At 32.5% G+C, this 21,283-nt stretch overlaps 2 protein-coding genes and 1 pseudogene across 2 annotated transcripts; all 3 read left to right on the top strand.

The window, feature by feature from the left end:
- Positions 1-718: 718 nt before the first annotated feature.
- Positions 719-3,243, top strand: LOC100799650 (methylecgonone reductase). The gene is made up of 4 exons (XM_003534072.5): positions 719-1,035; positions 1,674-1,917; positions 2,513-2,692; positions 2,919-3,243. The coding sequence occupies exons 1-4, from the start codon at positions 719-721 to the stop codon at positions 3,132-3,134; spliced, it is 957 nt and encodes a 318-aa protein (XP_003534120.1). The 3' UTR covers positions 3,135-3,243.
- An 11,710-nt stretch (positions 3,244-14,953) lies between these two features.
- On the top strand, positions 14,954-17,245 carry LOC100799129 (protein REDOX 2). Its single transcript, XM_041004982.1, has 4 exons — positions 14,954-15,299; positions 15,642-15,888; positions 16,001-16,180; positions 16,760-17,245. Exons 2-4 carry the CDS (start codon positions 15,775-15,777, stop codon positions 16,982-16,984), a joined length of 519 nt encoding a protein of 172 aa, XP_040860916.1. The 5' UTR covers positions 14,954-15,299; positions 15,642-15,774; the 3' UTR covers positions 16,985-17,245.
- Positions 17,246-17,462: 217 nt separating this feature from the next.
- Positions 17,463-19,985, top strand: LOC100812826 (methylecgonone reductase-like; annotated as a pseudogene).
- The last annotated feature ends 1,298 nt before the right edge of the window (positions 19,986-21,283 follow it).

Here is a 21,283-nt window from a genome sequence, read left to right as displayed (position 1 = left end):
TTATTACATACGAAAAAATATAAATATATTTATTTGATAGTACACAATACTTTTTTGACACATGATAGTACACAATATTAATTAATGCATAAAGAAACAATTCGGATTCATTTCCATAAAAAATAATATAATATCAATGTAAACATTTAATGTATTTATTCTCTGCATAAAATATTAATTAATAAATGAGAAATTCTTCTAATTTAATCCATTATATTATAGTATTATTGAAATAAATTTTATTTATTACATACACAAAATATATAATTATTTTATTACATATGTGAAAAGAAAGGAAAACAAACAGCAAAACATTAAAAACTAATTGTAAAAAAAAAAACATTGAAAACTAACTCCGTCACGCACGAACTTTTATTACATACACAAAATACATATATTTAATGAGATGAGACTTTTTTTTTTGTTGTATTTAATAAATTAGTGTTAAGATATCTCATTTTTTAAGATTGAGTTATCTGTTTCCTTCTTAAAGCTAACTTTTTAGAGCAAATTGGGTCCAATTCATTTCTAATATGGTAATATCATACAAGAGTGTATCCAATATTAATATTGTGCCATTTGTAGATGTCCAATTTTAGAGACTGTGTTGTAATTAACTCATATATATATATATATAAAATATTCTTCATATGATTTGAGCAATTCTCCCATAAATTAAGTTTTGAAGTTGTCCCTTTGATGCCAATTCATAGAAGCAATGGAACCAAAGGCAATCCAAGAAGTGGAACTAAACTCAGGCCACAAGATGCCTACATTGGGTTTTGGCACAGGAACTGTGCCCTTACCACCCCATCATGTGCTCATCCCTGCATTCATTGAAGCCATCAAATCTGGCTACAGGCATTTTGACACTGCTGCTTATTATGGTTCCGAGGAACCTCTTGGCCAAGCAATTGCACTAGCACTAGACCAAGGTCTTATTAAAAGTCGTAATGAGCTTTTTGTCACCACCAAATTATGGTGCACTGATGCTCATCCTGGCCTTGTGCTCCCAGCACTCGAGAGTTCATTACAGTAATTCTATTACCCATTTATTTGATTGTTACAATTTTGTTTTTCTTAAATTCTATACATTGGTTCATTATATTTTTTGATCATATAATTATTATTATTAATGATTAATTATATGATATAAATAATGTATATAGTAAAAAAAAAATAGTGTATAAGTTGGAATAGGTAAGCAATCCCTCTTCAAGATTTAACTTTCGGGATTGAGTGTTAAATTCAGATTGAAATTATTGGTATTGATTTATTCTGACAATTATTGTTGAATTCATCATCCATGTCATTTGTTATTGGATTACACTTGTTTTATAAATTTTACACGGTATATGCTCAATTCTTGGCATAAAGGAGATGTGTTGTAGATTTCAAACTAACACTAGTAATATGACTAAAATAATATATATATATATATATATATATATATATATATATATATATATATATATATATATATATATATATAAAAGTAAGGAACAATTCTTTTGGTTTAAGTTTTGGAATTGGCTAGACTTCAACTTAAATTCTAAGAATTATTAAATAAAATTTTAATTTTGATTGAAGAATAAAATAAAATGTTTATTTGTTTTATGCAAGTTTCATCCTTTGTCTAAAAGTCTAATTATTTGAAGGTTACATTTTCATAGGAGGTTGGGCCTTGAGTATGTGGATCTTTACCTAATTCATTTTCCAGTGAGGCTAAGGCAGGGAGTTAAAGGGACCAAGTACAGCAAAGGAGAGATTCTTCCTTTGGACATGAAAGGGACATGGGAAGACATGGAACGATGCTCCAAGTTGGGCTTGGCCAAGTCCATTGGTGTGAGTAATTTTGGGGTGAAAAAGCTTTCAGAAATTCTACAAAATGCACGTGTTCCTCCTGCTCTTGTCCAGGTATTCTTATGTTACTAGGAACATTGATCAATTAGAAAAATAAAATAAAACTTCCACATTTCGTTTGCTTAAATAATTAACATTAGCATGGACATATGTGTTGTGTCATTTTCTTAGTCGGTAACAAATGTGTAGTCTCGTAAATGTCCTTTTGAGAAAGAGGCAACTGGGCTTTAGGGAAAAGGTCCATTTGTTACTGGGCACCTTTAAAAAGCCCCATTTTCTTGATTTTGTTCTACAAAATTTACCAAAAAAACAATTCATTAAAAAAGAATAAGTATATATATATATATATATATATATATATATATATATATATATATATATATATATATATATATATATATATATATCCCCTCTTTTTTTTTTCAAACTTTGCACAAGGTTTTGAACTATTGTCATGATTATGTATTGAGTAGTAAAATTAAATTACAAGCAAATGCACTGATGTTTCCCCTTTGTTACATATATATATAACTTGATGTTATTAATTTAACTCTATTCTATTTCATCAACAGTTAAAGAAATTAACTAGTTTAAGTATGAAATTGAGGCTTTAAGTATAGTGTTATTCCGTAAAATGCGTCCTTTGCAGGTGGAAATGAACGCAGCATGGCAACAGGAAAATCTGAGAAAATTCTGCAAAGAGAAAGGAATTCACGTGAGTGCATGGAGCCCTCTGGGAGCTAATGGAGCTGTGTGGGGTTCCCTTGCTGTTATGGACAGTCCAATTCTAAAGGACATTGCAATCAAAACGGGCAAGACTGTGGCACAGGTGAATTAAACATATATAGAAGATCATGCATACAACATGTTTTATTTTAATATATAGATTATTTTTTCATCCATGTGAACTTTTTCTTATAAGTAAATATTAATTATTAATTGTTAGTCGAGAGAATCAAACTCACAATTTTTTTTCTTCTTACTTTCTCTTTTTAGTATCATGAGGTCAACTTTGTAACTCTTATCCATGTGGAACTCATTATATGCTATTGCAGGTTGCATTGAGATGGATAATAGAGCAAGGTGCTACTCCAATAGTGAAGAGCTTCAACAGTGAGAGAATGAAGGAAAATCTTAAACTATTTGACTGGGAGCTAAGTGAGACTGATTCGGAGAAGATTAAACAAATACCACAACATAGGGGTTTCAGTGGTGAGCGTTTTGTCAATGAATTTGGACCTTACAAAACTCCACAAGATTTTTGGGATTGAGTGGACTTGAATTTCAGTACAATACTGTTTATGCTCCTGCTCCTCATCCACAAATTAAAGGGCAAAACTATGTGTATCGGCTCTTTTAAGATGTTTACTTTTAGAAAACAGGGTTTCAAATAAGAGTTTAATCTCCATATATTTTCCGAATAAAGTCCGATTATTTATACCTTTGATATATTTCTAGATAATATTCGATTTTATCGGGACGATTTTGAATTAGACATGTTGAATTTTGTATGTTCTAATAAAAAAAATTCAAAATAAATACATTTACTATAATATAAAAAAATACATTTTAACATTTCTTTAAATAAATAAAAAACATAAAAAGTAATTTTGAATTGATCTCATCCTTTAAAAAATTCAAATTTAAGTTTGTTGGATAATAACTTAGTTGTTATAATATTAATCAATTATAATATATAATAACTAATTATGATTTTTAGAGTAATTATTATAAAAAAAAATTAACATATTGGGTATGTTAATTTTTTATTAGATAACAATGTAAAAAAAAATATTTTATCAACACGTACGCTATTTAGTCTTTAAATAATAGTTTTTATAAGAAATTCAAGAGCATAAATTGTAACAAGTCCGTTCTTTTTATCTATTTATATGCTATAAACAGATTTTTTTTAAAAGCAAGAAATTTTTTAATTAAAAGAGATATCCAATTTAATAGTATTCAAAAGTATCTCCAATGAGATTGCTTTTCAAGAAAAAAAAAATGACCTGTGGTAAGAAAATTACACAGCCTAACTTTCTTGCCGATAAGATCCTTAAATTTATGAAATAAAATGAAATTGTCCTATTATATAGTTTATTTGGACTTTAAATCTTATTTATGGATATTAACCGTAACATAACCGACACATTTGTCAACCGTTGCCATCATTTTGATTCTTCTGTCTACGTGGCACCTGCTCTGCAGCATTTCATTTCTTATTATTGTTTGCATATGCCTCTCTTTGTCTTTCTTCCTCTTGTCTCACCCAAACGTGTGTAACCATAAGATATCTTTATATGCTAGCTAGCACCATTTTAAGTCGTGGCAGAACAAGAGTGGTTTCTTAATTTTGAAGTACACAATAATTTTGGTCTCTGATCGACAGTGACTTCCTATGTCAAAAGAGAAGAAAAGATCAATAGTGACATTCGAGTCACATGCAACATTGCCTAAAATGTGGGCCTAGAATTCCAAATCAAATACCCCAAGGAGTTGGCACGTCACAGAACATCCCCGTGAGTGGGCAAATCGTGGATACACAATAACATTTCATTTTTTTAAAATAAAAAAGAATTATTTAAAGTTTTTATGAATTAAATAAATAAAAAATAATAATTTTTATTAATTAAAATAAGGATGTCATAGTATTAAAAAATAAATATAATAAAATGATGTTTTAGAAAATAAATAAATATTTTAATTGATTATTTATTTAATGAAAGAGTAAAATAGAGCTTTTTTATGAAATAATAGAATAGATTAAATAATAAGCTCAAAGTATCTTATTTATAAATAGAGATTATTATATCAGTTTTCATATTTACAATACATTTCTACACTTTCTATCTCTCAACTTCGTTCTTCCTTCTTTCTCTCTCATAATCTTCTTTTTCCTGCATACACCCAAATTTATTCTAGTAAAACTACGATCTTGGATTCGTTAACCATTGGATCATCCTAAAATTTGGACACCACCTTCAGAACTCATTTTTGCACATTCCTACCATTGGACTTTGCAAAATAATGTGTGTAGAGAGAGAAAAGTCCCTCGGAGAGAGTGAAATTGAGATTTCAATCTCTTCTCCTTTTCTCTAACGCTTGGAAACGTAGTAGAGCAACTAGAGGAAAAGCTAGAGACGCCGCTATCGATGTTGGACTACACATGTCAACTCGCTTAGAGATAAGAGTTGAGTTACTCACGCTTGAGGATTTGAATGAATATGTATAGGGATCCCTTGAGGATAAATTTTGGACTATTTTTGGATTGTTTTATGAATTTCAATTATGTTCTTATTCTTTTATTCGTGAATTGGTTGTGTTTGGCATATCAATTGATGTCCCAATGCGAAATTGTTGTGAAATTGATATGTTCTTGTGTTGAGTGTGAAACCTATAAATTAAGTTTTTTCTAATTAGCATGAATTGATAAAATTAAGTAAAGAGAGATTTATCATAAAAGGGAGTGAGATATTGATTTTGTATTTTTCTCCTTTTCATGCTTTTTAGGGTTTTTTATATATAGTTTGGAATTAAAATTATAATTTGGAATTAGAATAAGCTAACAGAACGACATTTTCGATTATTGTTTTAGTTTTAATATTTAGTATGAGTTTATATGTTGTTTCATATTGTTATTCTTTAAAATTGGCCAAAGTCTATTTAACTATAAGATTCTTCAAAAATTTTAGTGAATCCATGTTGTAGTTTTGTTTGATTATATTTCACTTTGTAAATTCATGATTAGAATATCTGTGTGTTTAGTTATTTATATAGTATGTGTTTATATATGTAATATTATTTGTATACTATGAATTGTGGTTGAGATTGAGTATAAGTGGCAAGTTGAACATGTATTAATTTGTGAGATGCACGTGAACATGTGATGATGGATTGTGACGTGTTAAATTGTGAACATGGGATATGGTTGTGAATAAGTGCGTGGTTAATACTTAATGTGATATTACTTGTGTTTTGATATGTGAATTATACAATTATCCGACTGGTGTTTACCTTGAGAAAAGTGTTTATGTAACATCCCAATTTTTCGTAAATAAATTTAAAAAGATTTTTAGTAATAAATAAATAAATAAATAAATATAGAGCAAATAATAGGCTGAGTACCCTAGGTATAAATAGTTATGTTAAGTCAGCTGCCTCCTTTTGGCCTCATTTTCGTTTTTCCCCTTCTCCTCTCAAAACCCTTTCTTTTTCCCGCAGCCCACCAAACCAGTCTCAGAAAAACGACGATCTCGAACCCGTTCACCGTTGGATCGTCGTGAAATTTTAGTATCATGTTCGCAACACAATTCCGAGCATTCTCACCGTTGGGAATTTTGATATCTTGTCTGAACTAAGAGAAAAACCCTTTGCATTGTAGCCTTTTTCTTTCCCGCAGAAACCCAGAGCTGTCTTGGTAAAACTACGATCCCGGTTTCGTTAACCGTTGGATTATTGTGAAATTTGGATATGTTGTTCGAAATTCAATTCCGCACGCTTCCACCGTTGGGATTTGCGAGATAATATTCGTGGAGGGAGAAAAAGGAATCGTATAAAGACAGTACAAGTGGAGGTTTCAATCTCTTCTCCGTCTCTCTGACGTTTGGGAATTCTATCGGAACAGTCGGATGAATAATTGAAAGAATTTCCGGGAACCGCTAGAGATGTTGCTATCGCTGGCTGAAGACACGTGAGCCCGCTTAGAGGTAAGGGATGAGTTATTCACAGTTGGGGATTAGTGAGAACATGTGTAGGGATCCTTAGAGGATTAAATTGGGATTTTATTTTGGGATGTTTGTTAAATTGCAATTTTTCCTTTATGATTATAAATAAAATATTAATGTCCTGATGAAAATTGCTTGATAAATTGTGCTCTTGATATTTGTATATTTGGACCTATGATTTGGATATAATTGTGTAATATTATTTGAGGGATTTTAGTCCTCATGTTGTGATAGTCTTTTATATAAATTGTTATATTGAGGATATGAAATGATAATTCAAATTGTGAGTATGTGATGAATTGTTGAATAACATGTTGCTTTGAGATTATAATATTGTTATTGAGATTGAGTATAAGTGTAAAGTTGAACATGCGTTAAATTGTGAGATACGTGTAAACATGTGATGGTGGATTGTGACACTATGAGATGTGAAATTGTGAATGAGTTCTAGTTGTGGATAAGTGTGTAGTTAACACTTGATGTGAAATTAATTGTATTGTAAGCTATGAATTGTACAATACCCGACCAGCGTTATCTTGAGAAAAGCGTTGATGCGCAGTGTTAAAGAGAAAATGTAGGTTTCCTATTTAGGAACCAGTGTTAAATCGTAGCGCAATTGTGTTGAACGTGTTTAAAACACGAGTGTAGGTCGTGGATATTGTATAATTCATGAGCAGTGTCTTCTGCATGTAAAAAAAAAAAAATTATTTTAGGGGTTGGACCTGAATCAGGAGGGAGAGGCCCTGACGGACTCTTCGGAGTGTAGGCCTTGGGGGTCATCGGGTTTGAGTGCTCCTTTAAGCCTATGCTGATCTCATATGGTTGGAGCATTCTCGCAAAACATCGTGACCCTGACTGGTCTCCCTATGATCTTACTTAGTGAGAGTGACCTGACAAACCCATTGTGTGGTGTGTCTTGTTATGTACTCCTAAGCGCCCCAGGGTGGTTTTTCACTGACATGGTACCACATTGCATATAGAATTGAGTCTTAGCATAACTATTGCATATGCTTGCTAATTGATGTGTTATTATATCTTGATCGAAGTGTGGGATTCTTGTGTAATGTGATTGATAATTGAAAAGTGAATTTTGAATGACGAAGTGGTGAAGTTACGTGAGCTATGTTTAAGCAAGTGGTATCTCATTTATATAATATGTATATTTAATTGTCTTGTTTCTCTAGTAGCTAGGAATGTGATAACTCACTCCCTGTGTGTTGTTGTGTTTGGATCCTGTGATGATCTTGAACTTGTGTTCGGGGGAGCAGATGAATAGGTGGATGACTATGAAGAACCTCATGCTAGAGGACACGGGAACACCACGCTCTGATAGGATGTGACATTAGGATATAGGTTCTATATTAATTGTATGAGACTTATATGACTTTCTTTGAGTCGAGATGACTTTATTATTTATTTGGACAAGTTTGAATATGATGTAGAAGAAAGTGAATGTGAGCCTTTTACCCATTTGAAAAGCTTGTATTTAAAAATGTTTTAAAAATACTTTTAATTAATATTTGAATTTTTATTCCTTTATTAATATATATGTGAGGGGTAGAGGGTGTCACAGTTTATGCCCGAGGTGTTAAAAAGAAAGTATAGGGTTCCAAGTTAGGAACTTAAGGTGTTAAATTATAGCGCAATGCACGATGTATTAAAAAGAAAGTGTATGGTTTCAAGTTAGGAACATCAGGTGCTAAATTGTAGTGCAATGTGTGATGTGTTAAAAGAAAACTGTAGGGTTCCAAGTTAAGAACCCGAGGTGTTAAATTGTAAAGCATTGTGTTAAATGTGTTTGAAAATAAGTATGAGGCCGTGAGTATTGTATAATTCATGAGTGTTGGACAAGTGGTCTCAATAACTTAAGAAGGGGTAAATTAAGTCTTACAAAATTTTCAACTAACAAACTTTTAACCCCTTTTAAATGATAGGCTCAGAATGCAGAAGAAAAAACAACAATCAATTTAATAATGTTCTTTGAACATGCAAGACAAAATTGATTGCAATAAAATAAATAAGATAAGGGAAGAGAGAATTGCAAACTTGATTTATACTGGTTCGACCACTTCTCATGCCTACGTCCAGTCCTCAAGCAACCCACTTGAAATTTTTCACTATCTCTGTTTACAGACTTTGAACACACATTGGGATCCCTCACCCTTGTGTTCAATATTCTCACAATCCAAGAGACAATCAATCTCTTGATTACAACTGAGTTTAAGAGATGAATAGAAAGATTTCTCTCCTTTAGAGTAGATGATACAAATTGAAGTTCCTAGGTGAATTCTCAATAAATTTGCAAGTATTTGACCAATAGTTGTTGAGAGAGCATTTGAGAATTAAATTCTCTTAGAATATCTTTTTTTTTTAAGTTAGACACATATATATAAGCTCATCATGCCTTTTCAAAATGATTTGAAGAGATATGTCTTTTTAAGGAGTTTTTCTGAAATTTTTAAATTTTAAATTTTAAATTTTAAATTTTTCAAATTTCAAATTTTAAATTTTAAATTTTTCAAATTTCAAATTTTAAACTTTCTGATAAAGCTTTTTAAAACAATTTTACTTTTGGTAATCGATTACCAGTGAAAAAATGTTTTTTTTTTCAGAAAATGTTAAAAATATTCTAAAACCTTTTTATAATCAATTTAAAAACTATGTTATGAGGCCAAACCTTTGCAATCACTAAGAGACTCTTTTAACAAAGATAGACTAAGACTGAGCTTTCTTCTTGATCTTTGTTTTCTTGGTCTTGATTTAATCTTGAAGCAATCTCTGTTTGTTTAACCTTGAATGTTTCTTGAAGCAATCTTGTTTGATTATACTTTGGCATCATCAAAAACCTGTATTCATACATTCACAATGAGCAGTATCTGCATGCAAAAGTTGTTTTAGGGGTTGACCCTGAATCAGGAAGGTGAGGCCCTAACGGATTCTTTAGAGTCTAGGCCTTATGGGTAAATACACTCGGTTTGAGTTTTCCTTTAAGCTTATGTTGATCTCATATAGTTGGAGCATTCTCACAAAAAATAGTGATCCTGACTGGTCACCTTATGATTTCACTTAGTAAGAATGACCTTACATACCCTTTGTGTGGCGTGTCTTGTTATGTACTCCTAGGCACCCTGGTGTTATTTTTCATTGACATGGTACCACATTGAATAAAGGATTAAGTCTTAGTGTATCTGTTGCATAACACATGTGTAATGATCATTGTGACTTGTTACGTGATGGTGGGTAATGAATTGTGTGAGTGTGAGATGTTGTGTTGTACTTGAGATTTGTTGTTCTACACAAGTGATTAATGTGAAAGTGTGAAATGTGATTTTGTGATTAAATCCTTTGGACAAGTAATGTTATGCAATGAGTGGTAAAATGATGTAAATTGTGCTAAGTTGAGCTTGTTATACTTATATTATATACGTGTGTCTTCTTTTATCTCTACCTATTTAAGAATGTGATAATTCACTCCCTATGTGTTGTTTGTGTTTGAATCTTGTGATGATCTCGAACCTTATGTTCATGGGAGCAAATGACTAGGTGGATTGCTTTAAGGAACTTCAAGCTGGAAGACGTCGGGACATAATGCTCTGATAGGATGTGACATTGGGACATGAATTTCTGTTTTAATTGAATGATGTTTCAAACATGTCATTTTACTTTATTTTATTGTGCTACTTAACTTATGTTCTTTTATAAACTTAAACAATCTTGTTTTGAACCGAAAATGTTTCTGAGAAGTTTTATTTGATAACAATGAAGTGAATGTGGACCTTTTACCCACGTGCATTTACATACGATTTTATTGAATAAAATTGATTTAATTAGATTCCGTATTTTATGTTTTTACACCATCTACCCTGACATACATATACTTAAGAAAAACATATAAAAATCTGGAATTTAATTAAATCAATTTTATTCAAATCACTTAAACAAATTCACGTGGGTAAAAAGGTCACATTCAATTCACTGTTACTAAATAAAACTTATTCAAAACATCTCCTGCTCAAAACAAGCTCGTCCAAAACTCCAAAGAATGAACTAAAGACTCAGCATGTGAAACAAAATGATAAAAATTACATGCCCAGAACTTCATGCAATTAATATAGAACTCCATGTCCAAATGTCACACCCTATCGGAGCATTGTGTTCCAACATCCTCTAGCATGAGGTTCTCCATAGTCATGCACCTAACCATCTACTCTCACAAACACAAAATTTGACATCATCACAAAATTCAAACACAAATAATAGACAAGGAGTGAATTATCACATTCCTAACTAATAGAGAAAAACGAGACAACATAGATATACATATTATATAAATGAAATACAACTTACTTTAACACAACTCATGTCATTCCATCACTTACCGCGTAACATCACATCTCAACACTACACGTCTAACACATTTTCACATCATTCACGTACTTAAGGATCAAAACATAATATCACTCAACCAATCAATATCAATCAATACAAAAACTTCGTCAAGTCACTCTCACTAGGTGAAATCATAGGGAGACTAGTCAGGCTCGCTCTGTTTTACGAGAACGCTCCAACCATATGTAATCAACATAAGTTTCAAGGAACATTCAAACCAAGTGTATTTACCCCAAGGCTTACACTCCGAAGAGTCAGTTAGGGTCTTTCCCTCCTAATTCAGGTCCAACTTAAAAAATACTTTAGCACGCAGACTCTATCTATGAACTGTATAAAACACACGACTCCTCAATTGGTCTAAAAATAATTTTAACTCGTCGTGCCTCAAAGTGATTAAACTCGTCGAGTTCCCACAATGGATTTCATCACGATACTCATCGTGCATTAACTCGTCACTCTTAAAAGGTCTTATAGTCATGTGATTATATGGTTCATAGCTCACAACTCAATGCACACAACATCTCAATACACATGTGTGATCTCACAGTTTAACACATACTCCACTTGTCACTTACACATAGTTTATCATAATTCCATAATCCCAAGACAACATGTTATCACGCCTCATGCATTATATACATGTCACACAATAATAATATTAATATGTTATGTTCATATGATTAAACTCCTCCAACAATTTCACATAATCATATGAAAATCAAAGGAATCAAAATCATAGGTAAAAAACATGAAAACACCAAGAGCACTAAATTTTATCAACCAATTCACATCAGGATATCAATTGACTCGTCAAACACAACAATCTCATAATTATAATCCAAAAGGAAGAATCACAATACAGTAAACCTCCTAAAATAAATCTCAATTTAATCGTATAAGGATCCATACATATATTTATTCTAACTCCAATTACGATAAACTCATCTCTTACCTCTAAGGGGGCTCACGTGTATAGTCTGGTAGTGGTAGTGATAGTGATGTCTCTATAGGTTCCATAAGATTCCTCAAGCTTTTCCTCTGGTTGTTCTGCTAGGATTTTCAAGCGTTAGAGATAAGGAGAAGAGATTGGAGCCTCCATTTCACTGTCTCCGTGTGAGGGACATTTCTCTTACTATAGGCATTATTTCACAAATCCCAACGGTGGGGATGTGCGAAAATGAATTCTAAACCTGGTTTTCAAATTTTACAAGTCCGAGATCGTAGTTTTACTCAGATATGTTTGAGTGTATGGGAAAAGGAAAGAGTTTTAGGAGAAGGGGAGGAAAAACGAAGTTGAGAGAAGAGAGAGCGTAAAGACATACCGTAAATGTAAAAACTAACTTAATATGTATCTATTTATAGCTAAGGTACTCTCAGCCTATTATTTACTCTATTTTTATTTATTTTATAAAAAGAAACTCTATCTTACTATTTATCAAAAGAATAAATAAAACATTTTTTTCATTTCCTAAAAAAACACATTTATTTTATTTACCTTAAAAATATTATTTTAATTAATAAAATTATTTCTCCATATTTATTTAATTACAAAAATCTCATTATTTTTCTAAAACTCTATTTATTTTTAAATAAAATCTTTTTAATTTATTTTACAAAAAATAGGATGTTACATCACACACCCTCTTACATTATCACCTTCTCTTACATTATAAATACTGCCCTTACATAATTAGAAAGATACCTCAACACTCTCACACTAGTACCACCTATCCAGCATGCTTCTTGTATGTTTGGTTCGGGGTTGGTTCCATTGTGGGAACCAAAATTAACACACACAAAAATAATTTATCATGGTTCAATATATCTTTTCTTTCATAGTATATTTGGATGCATTTTAACTCCATTTAGTGTGTGTTTGAATTTCAGTTGAAAAAATGGAATCTAATTGAACTCAACTTTATAACTTAAGTTTTGTTAAATGTAGGTTTAATGCAACTTCATTTAAGTTTAAAACTTTTTCCGCTCAACTGAAAAACAAGAGAATAGTAGCTTTGGACTCAAACTAAATTTGAAAGAAAGTTACGGTCAATTCAACTGTGAAAATGATTTGTCAAACATGCAAATATAACTTTTTGAGAGATGAACTCTAGTTTGGATGGTCAAACGCCAAACCAAACACATCCTTAATCTTTATTCATACACTTCTTAATTCGTTTTAGTTAAAATTTTAGATTATACATATTAAAATAGATTAAAAAATGCATGTGTAAAAAATAAAATGAGTATTATTTGTCCCGATATACATATTTATATAATAAAATATATGAAAATATGGAATTACATAAAATGAAATTTTATTCCATGAATATAAAAGAGTTCACGTGGGTAAAAGGTTCACATTCACTTCACTATTACAAATAAAACTTGTTAAAAATATTTTCGGCTCAAAACATCATGCATTTAAAACAAAAGCTCATGCCTCAATGTCACATCTTATCATAGTATCGTGTTTCAACGTCCTTTAGCATGAGGTTCTCCATAACTATCCACCTAACTATCTGCTTCCACGAACACAAAGTTTGAGATCTTCACAAGATCCAAATACAAACAACACACAGAGAGTGAACTATCATATTCCTAACTAAAGTACGGATAAACAAATGCATAAGCAAAATATATTATAAAAATATTTATCACATAATTGAACTTAATACAATTCACGTCACTTCACCACTTTATCATTTTAAAGCTAATTTTTCAATTACTAATCACATTACACATTAATCACACTCGATTCAAAACGTAACAATATTGATCAATTTCATAATAAATAATTCACAAGCGTTATGCAACAATTATACTAAGACTCAAACCTATATGTAATGTGGTACCATGTCAGTGAAAAACCACATTGGTGCGCTTAGGAGTACATAACAAGACACACCACACAATGGATATGTCAGATCACCCTCACTAAGTAAAATCATAAGGTGACCAGTTAGGGTCACTTTGTTTTGCGAGAATGCTCCAATCATATGAAATCAATATAAGCTTAAAGGAGCACTCAAACCGAGTTTATTATCTGCGTGCAATGAGAATTTCTCCCTCCACAGACATTACTCTGCAAATCCCAGTGGTGGAGATGTGCGGAAATGCATTTTGAACCTGGTGTCCGAATTTCATGACGATCCAACGGTTAATGAGTTTGAGATCTTAATTTTACTTGGTTAGGTTTGGGTGTATACGAAAAAAACAAAGAGTTATGTGCAAGGGACATTCCCCTCACCACAGACATTATTTTGAAACTCCCATCGATGGATATGTGCGAAAATAAGTTCCAAACCTGGTGTTCAAATTTAACGACGATCCAACAGTTAAGTCTGGGATCTTTGTTTTACTGAGACAGGTTTGGGTGTATGTGAAAAAGGAGGGGGGTTTTGGGAAAGGAAGAAGGAAAAAACGAAATTGAGAGGAGAGAAATGATAGAGATAATAGAGTCAGTTTGAAAACTAACCTAATATGTCTCTATTTATAATTAGGATACTCAGCGTTTATTCTTTACTCTATTTTTTTATTTTATCATTTTATAAAAATAAACTCTATTTTACTCTCTATCAAATGAATAAATAAAATATTTTTTTTCTAAGGACATATATTTATTTTATTTACCTTAAAACTAGTATTTTAATAAATAAAATTATTTTTTCTTATTTATTTAATTATAAAAACCTCATTATTTTTTTAAAACTCTATTTATTTTTAAATAAAATATTTTTTAATTTATTTTACGAAAAATGAGATATTAATATATAATGACTGAAATGTAAAGATTTTACAAGTATAAGTATTAAATGAGTAATTGAAAAAAAGTTTAATCTTATAAATAATGCTTTTTTTCCTTCTCCATATATCATGAACACAATAATACACAATCCCTTTGAAATTAAATACACTTTAGGACAAAACATGACCCCTTAAAAAGAGATAGTACCTCCCATTCCAGTTACATTTGTGACAAAGTTAGAAAGAAGGAGAAAGAAAGAAGATGGCAGGAAAGAAAATCCCACATGTGTTGCTGAATTCTGGACACAAAATGCCAGTTATAGGCATGGGAACTTCAGTGGAGAATCGTCCATCAAATGAGACCCTTGCTTCAATCTATGTTGAAGCCATTGAGGTTGGTTACCGTCATTTTGACACTGCTGCAGTGTATGGAACAGAGGAAGCCATAGGCCTGGCCGTGGCCAATGCCATAGAAAAAGGCCTAATAAAGAGTAGAGATGAAGTTTTCATCACTTCAAAACCTTGGAACACAGATGCACGCCGTGATCTTATTGTCCCAGCTCTCAAGACCACATTAAAGTACATATAATCTCCATTCTCACATTGTTTCTAATGATCTTAATATTGTGTTTGTGCTCACTTTTTAATTTTATTTTATTTTGTGGACAAAACTTAGATGCGGTTTCATATAAGCTTAGTGTTGTTCTACAACTTGAATAGGAGTTTCACCTCGGTAATACACATTAACATTTGATGGAAACCTTTATTACACGGATTACCTGAGTGAAACTCCAATTCTGATTGGAGAACAGCGCCAAAAGCACTAATAGAACTACATCTAAGTTTTGTAATTGCTTTTATTATTTTTCTATAACTACTAATGTTGTTTGAGTACTTTATGTGCCACACAATGTTGTTTAGGAAGCTGGGGACGCAGTATGTGGATCTTTATCTGATTCATTGGCCAGTGAGGCTGAGACATGATCTTTAAAATCCAACTGTTTTTACCAAGGAAGATTTTCTGCCCTTTGATATAGAAGGGACATGGAAAGCTATGGAAGAGTGTTACAAGTTGGGATTAGCAAAGTCCATTGGCATATGCAATTATGGTGTCAAAAAACTCACCAAACTCTTGGAAATAGCCACCTTTCCTCCTGCAGTCAATCAGGTACCATAATTTGATTACTCCAGAGATGTATATTTGGTTTGGCACATAGTTATTATGATGGTCTTGGACTTCTTGGTACTCATGTTATGATGTTGAATTATTGTTTTTTCAGGTGGAAATGAACCCATCTTGGCAGCAAGGAAAACTCAGGGAGTTCTGCAAGCAGAAAGGAATTCATGTTAGTGCTTGGTCAGCTCTTGGTGCTTATAAGATATTTTGGGGCTCTGGAGCTGTCATGGAGAATCCAATCCTCCAAGACATAGCAAAGGCAAAAGGGAAGACCATAGCTCAGGTAAATTTTCAGCATAAAATGGAGCAACTTATTCATCAACTGTGACTTAAATTCACATATTCTTAGAAAAAAATGAGAAGACAGAGAAGCCAACGCTTATGACTTAAAAGCAATCAAACACTTACAACAGAAAAAGAGAAGTGCCAGCAATACACTCCTTTTAAAATACTCTTCACTTTTGATTGAAACTTGTTGAAAACTATAAAATTATTAGTTTGACTGATTAAATAAGTAGTAGGACTGACAATATTATATAATTTCCCATAAACTTCAGTCCATAGTAGAGAATGAGTTCAAAAGAATACATCAAGAGAGTATGATGCTAGCAGTTTTGAGAAAATAGTAATCCTTTCACAGTTTCACTATGTACACACTTCACAGGAGCATTTTTGTAAATAGTAACATTATCATTTACTGTGAAGTGGTCAAATTGGTTTGTATCAAAACCACACATGAAGTAAGCAAGAGACTGACAAAAAATGGTTCTTGACTTCTTGTCTTACTCATTTTTTAAATCACTTATGCCAATAGCCAACAGAAAGTGTGCTTTATTAATTCATGGTGACACTGTCATTTCAGGTTGCACTTAGATGGGTGTACCAACAAGGGTCAAGTGCCATGGCTAAAAGCACTAACAGGGAGAGGATGAAGCAGAACCTGGACATATTTGATTTTGAGCTGAGTGAAGAAGATTTAGAGAGGATCAGTCAGGTTCCTCAGCGCAGGCAATACACGGGGGACATGTGGCTATCTGAAAATGGGTCTTGCAAGACCTTGGAAGAACTTTGGGATGGAGACGTTTGAGTATTTCTTCAAGGGTCAAACTATGTTTTAGGATAAAAATTATGAAAATAAGCAAGATTTGATTTCCATGTTATTAAGATGTCTTGTACTACTATTATCATTATGGTTGGCTCAGTCTTCATATAAGGACCTAGCTGCCCTTAATTAGTTTTATTTCACAAGTGCCCTTGCTTGTGACCTTGAGTAGAATAAGAGTGTGGCATTTTTATCATAGGAGTAAGGTTGTGGTGCCTCTTCCATTCAAAGGAAAAATGAAAAATATATATCTGTTATCAATGCATACATACCATCACCACCAACCATACTGCACTAACATTCTATGCAAATGTTTATGGATTTTGCTTAGTTATTTGTTGAATTTAGGAAGGAAAAAAATTAATGCACAATATTTCTACAAACACTATCCTTCCGTTAAATACATAGATATACGTTTCTGAAAACTTGGAATTGGGCTCATGAATATATTTTATAAATCAACCGATTTTGTTTAAAACTTGGCCAAACAAAAAAAAAGTTTGGACCTACTAAGAATCAACCAAATAAATAAAGAAAAAAAAAAGTTGTGTCCAAGACTCAAAACAAAAATGCCAAGGAGGAAAATTCAGTTAATTTGGCTAATTCCAGGTCGTAATCCATGTTTCTAGTTTTCTCCGAAGGCATAGCATAACGTGTGGATACAAACAGTTGACTGTGCACCAGATAACACTTCCATATATACTAACAACATTCAACACATATCAGACCCAACAGAAGATATGGAAGCAAAGAAAATCCCAGAAGTGATACTAAACTCAGGGCAAAAGATGCCAGTGATAGGCCTAGGAACCGCATCAATTCCTCTTCCACCACATGAAGCTCTCACCTCCATCCCTATTGTTGCCTTTGAGGTTGGCTACAGACACTTTGATACTGCTTCTCTGTATGGAAGTGAGGAGTCTCTAGGCAAAGCTGTGGCATAGGCCTTAGATCTAGGCCTTATAAAGAGCAGAGATAAAGTATTCATCACATCAAAGCTATGGACCACTGATGCTCACCCTGACCTTGTTGTTCCAACTCTTAAGACTCACTGCAGAAAGTATATTATGTTTAATTACTCATTTGATCCTTATATTAGCACAATCTTTTATGTTTTAGCCCTTACACCTAAAAGCTGTTCGTTTTAGTACCTACACATACACTTTTTATTGTATGTGCAGAAACTAAATCCAAGTAGTTTCTAAATGTGAGGAACTAAAACGTAAAGATCATGCAGTCATAGGAACCAAATGAGTAATTATACCTATTTTGTATATTATCTCTTCTACACTTTGTTTCTCTGGTTGCATGCTATGTAATAGTGTAAGTTTCCTCAAAACTGTTTAGGAAGTTGGGGTTGGAGTATGTAGATCTCTATTTGATTCATTGGCCACTGAGGATGAAACCTGAAGCCAAAGGGTACCATAATATATTAAAGGAGAATGTGCTTCCCTCCTTTGACATGAAAGGAATATGGGAAGCTATGGAAGAGTGTTACAGATTGGGCTTAGCCAAGTCCATTGGTGTTAGCAACTTCGGCATCAAAAAGCTCACCCAGCTCGTGGAAAATGCAACCATCCCTCCTGCAGTCAATCAGGTATGAAGCTTTAGCAACTGCATGGGAATTGATATTTACGCAGCGATGATGTTAGCCAATTGATATGATAGAGTAATTAGTTGTAAGTTGTTATAATTTAAATTGAAGTTATAAATAGATTTAAATTCATGTTATAGATATTTAGTAGATAATAGAGTTTGTTATCCTCTGTACTCTATATATATCTCTTGTACATTCACAATTAAATGTGAATAAAATTCTAGTTATTTCATCTTTCAATAGATGAAACACTTGGCACACTTGGGGGCAGTATTGATTCCTTCCATTGGTTTTAGGTGGAAATAAGCCCAGCATGGCAGCAGGGGAAACTCAGAGAATTCTGCAAGCAGAAAGGAATTCATGTGAGTGCATGGTCACCACTAGGAGCTTACAAAAGTGTCCATGGTACAAATGCAGTTATGGAGAGCCCAATCCTTAAGGAAATAGCTTGTGAACGACAGAAGAGCATGGCTCAGGTTGCTCTTACTATCTCAGTCTTAATCCATCATCCATTACAACTCTACTTTTTTTTACCATGAAGTTCAAAATCTATAACAAAATATAATGGGAATAAGCTCTTCTTGTCTCTACTTTTTTTTCTTCATATGTCCTTAGCCAAGTACATATTTGAAGTGTAACATTTCTTTATTTCTACCAATCAATAAAAATAAACTGAGGTGTATGCTCAATCTTGACTACTTAGAACAAGTTTCAGCAGCACTAAAGCACTATCCAATAACTTAAAAGTTTTAATATGTCAGAGACTCAAAACAATGGAAAAAATTATTAGGGACCTGGAACAAAATTCAATCATTTCCCTGGGACCTTAAATGTATTTAAGCTTATATTTTTTTATAGTTGATTGTTCAAAAGAAAACTATAAGTATATTCACAACGGGCAATGCCATTGTGATGCAGATTGCACTAAGATGGATATATGAGCAAGGGGCAATTGCAATTGCGAAAAGCTTCAACAAGGAGAGGATGAAACAAAACCTTGACATATTTGACTGGGAACTGAGCCAGGAGGAATCACAGAAATTCAGCCAGATTCCACAACGTAGGATGTTTCGTGGAATAAGTTTTGTATCAGAAAATGGGCCTTACAAGACCTTGGAAGAGCTTTGGGATGGAGACCCCTGAAATCATTACTAGTAGCAGCAAAATATCATCAAAATGTGTATCTCTATATTTACTTATGCAACCCAACTCCATGCATTTAAAGGAATAAGATTTGATTAATAACTTATTGGGGGTATGCTGTTCATGTTTTGTTAACTTGTCAAGACGTAATTGAGTAGGATCTAACTATCAAAACATTTGAGCTGAAGGAGATAATAGAAAAGGAAGTCCTGGCATTTAAATAAAAGATCACTTTATATTTTTGTATTTTGGGTGTATTCTTCCCTTGTTCTTATAAATTCATACACACTCTGACTCATGATACTTGTAGATGTCCAAGACAGTTTATAGGTACATATGATATCTTTTGACAACATTAACAACAAAATAAGACCAAAATATGGGAGATATATTTGGATAAACAACTTAGTTGAATACTTATTTAATCAAAGTTTATTATATGAGAGCTTATTCATAAACTTGACTCTGGAATTCAGCAAAAAAAAAAAATAAAATTGACTCTGGAACTTATAAAAATAAGCTGAAAAACTTTGTAGCAAGGTCATAAGCTTTCGAACCTACAAGTTTTGTATAAGCTCTTCCAAATTCCCCCTATTAGCTAAGCACATACACGAATAAATATATAGTTATCAATACATTAATAAGCCAACACACAAATAAACTGAGGTGTATGCAACAATTATGAGGCTTTGATACCTTCAATCCAGAATGCTCGCAGAAGTTGCACTTGCAGCCAATCTCATTTACAATAGTCCTCTCGTAATTTCTTCACGATGAAGTCTGTTTCCCATGTCATTCTCATTGTTTTCTATAAGAGCTGAGATAATTATTTCATAAGTTACAACATTAGGGATGCAACCACCATCTTTCATGTTCGACAGTATGGCTAAAGCTTCACCAAAGAAACCCTCTTTACAAAAGCCCATTGATCGTAACATTATACGTGGATACATTTAGATGATAGCCTTTAATCAAAAGATCCTCAAAAACCTCTTTTCCATTATTAAGTTTTCTACCTTTTCACAATCCATGAATAAGTATAGTAAAAATATAAGGTAAATTGAATGGTTAAGAAAGAAATGAAGAGAAAAAAGGTTGCAGGTTTGATCCCTCTATTAACGAAACTAACATTTGCAGATAAAAAAGTATATCGTGTATGTGTACGCATCAGGCTGAATTCCTTGGTCTACCAAAATGATTGTGAGAAACCGCAAGCTAGTTAACTACATGATCAAAACCCACCTGTTACGCAGAATATGGCTTAATTGAACAAAAATCTTGATCAAAACCCACCTGCTAAAGTAATAAAACTTAGCCTACCAAAATGATGAGTCCACTAAGTCAGAAATACAGAGAAGGAATTGAAAAATAAAGATCAAATTATATGTCACATCGTATTACGAGAAAGCTACGGTTTTGTTAGCTGTTTTTGCAAGTCAACAGAAGGATTACAATAAATTTTTACTTTCCAACATTCTGATCTAATGATCATGTGTCAATCATGGTACTGTAAACATGGTGGTCGTGATCTCCCTCTCTGAGAG

Source organism: Glycine max, chromosome 9 (genome assembly GCF_000004515.6).
Source record: "Glycine max cultivar Williams 82 chromosome 9, Glycine_max_v4.0, whole genome shotgun sequence".
Lineage (NCBI taxonomy): Eukaryota > Viridiplantae > Streptophyta > Magnoliopsida > Fabales > Fabaceae > Glycine > Glycine max.
Note: the sequence above shows the minus strand (reverse complement) of the source record. Positions and strands in the feature narration are given on the sequence as shown.

Excerpts from the sequence above, each read along its gene's own strand:
- LOC100799650 (XM_003534072.5), top strand. The coding sequence starts at position 719 with ATGGAACCAAAGGCAATCCAAGAAGTGGAACTAAACTCAGGCCACAAG. Across the intron at positions 1,918-2,512 it reads TTCCTCCTGCTCTTGTCCAG|GTGGAAATGAACGCAGCATG; the intron begins GTATTCTTATGT and ends CGTCCTTTGCAG. Across the intron at positions 2,693-2,918 it reads CGGGCAAGACTGTGGCACAG|GTTGCATTGAGATGGATAAT; the intron begins GTGAATTAAACA and ends ATGCTATTGCAG.
- LOC100799129 (XM_041004982.1), top strand. The coding sequence starts at position 15,775 with ATGGAAGAGTGTTACAAGTTGGGATTAGCAAAGTCCATTGGCATATGC. Across the intron at positions 15,889-16,000 it reads TTCCTCCTGCAGTCAATCAG|GTGGAAATGAACCCATCTTG; the intron begins GTACCATAATTT and ends TTGTTTTTTCAG. Across the intron at positions 16,181-16,759 it reads AAGGGAAGACCATAGCTCAG|GTTGCACTTAGATGGGTGTA; the intron begins GTAAATTTTCAG and ends CTGTCATTTCAG.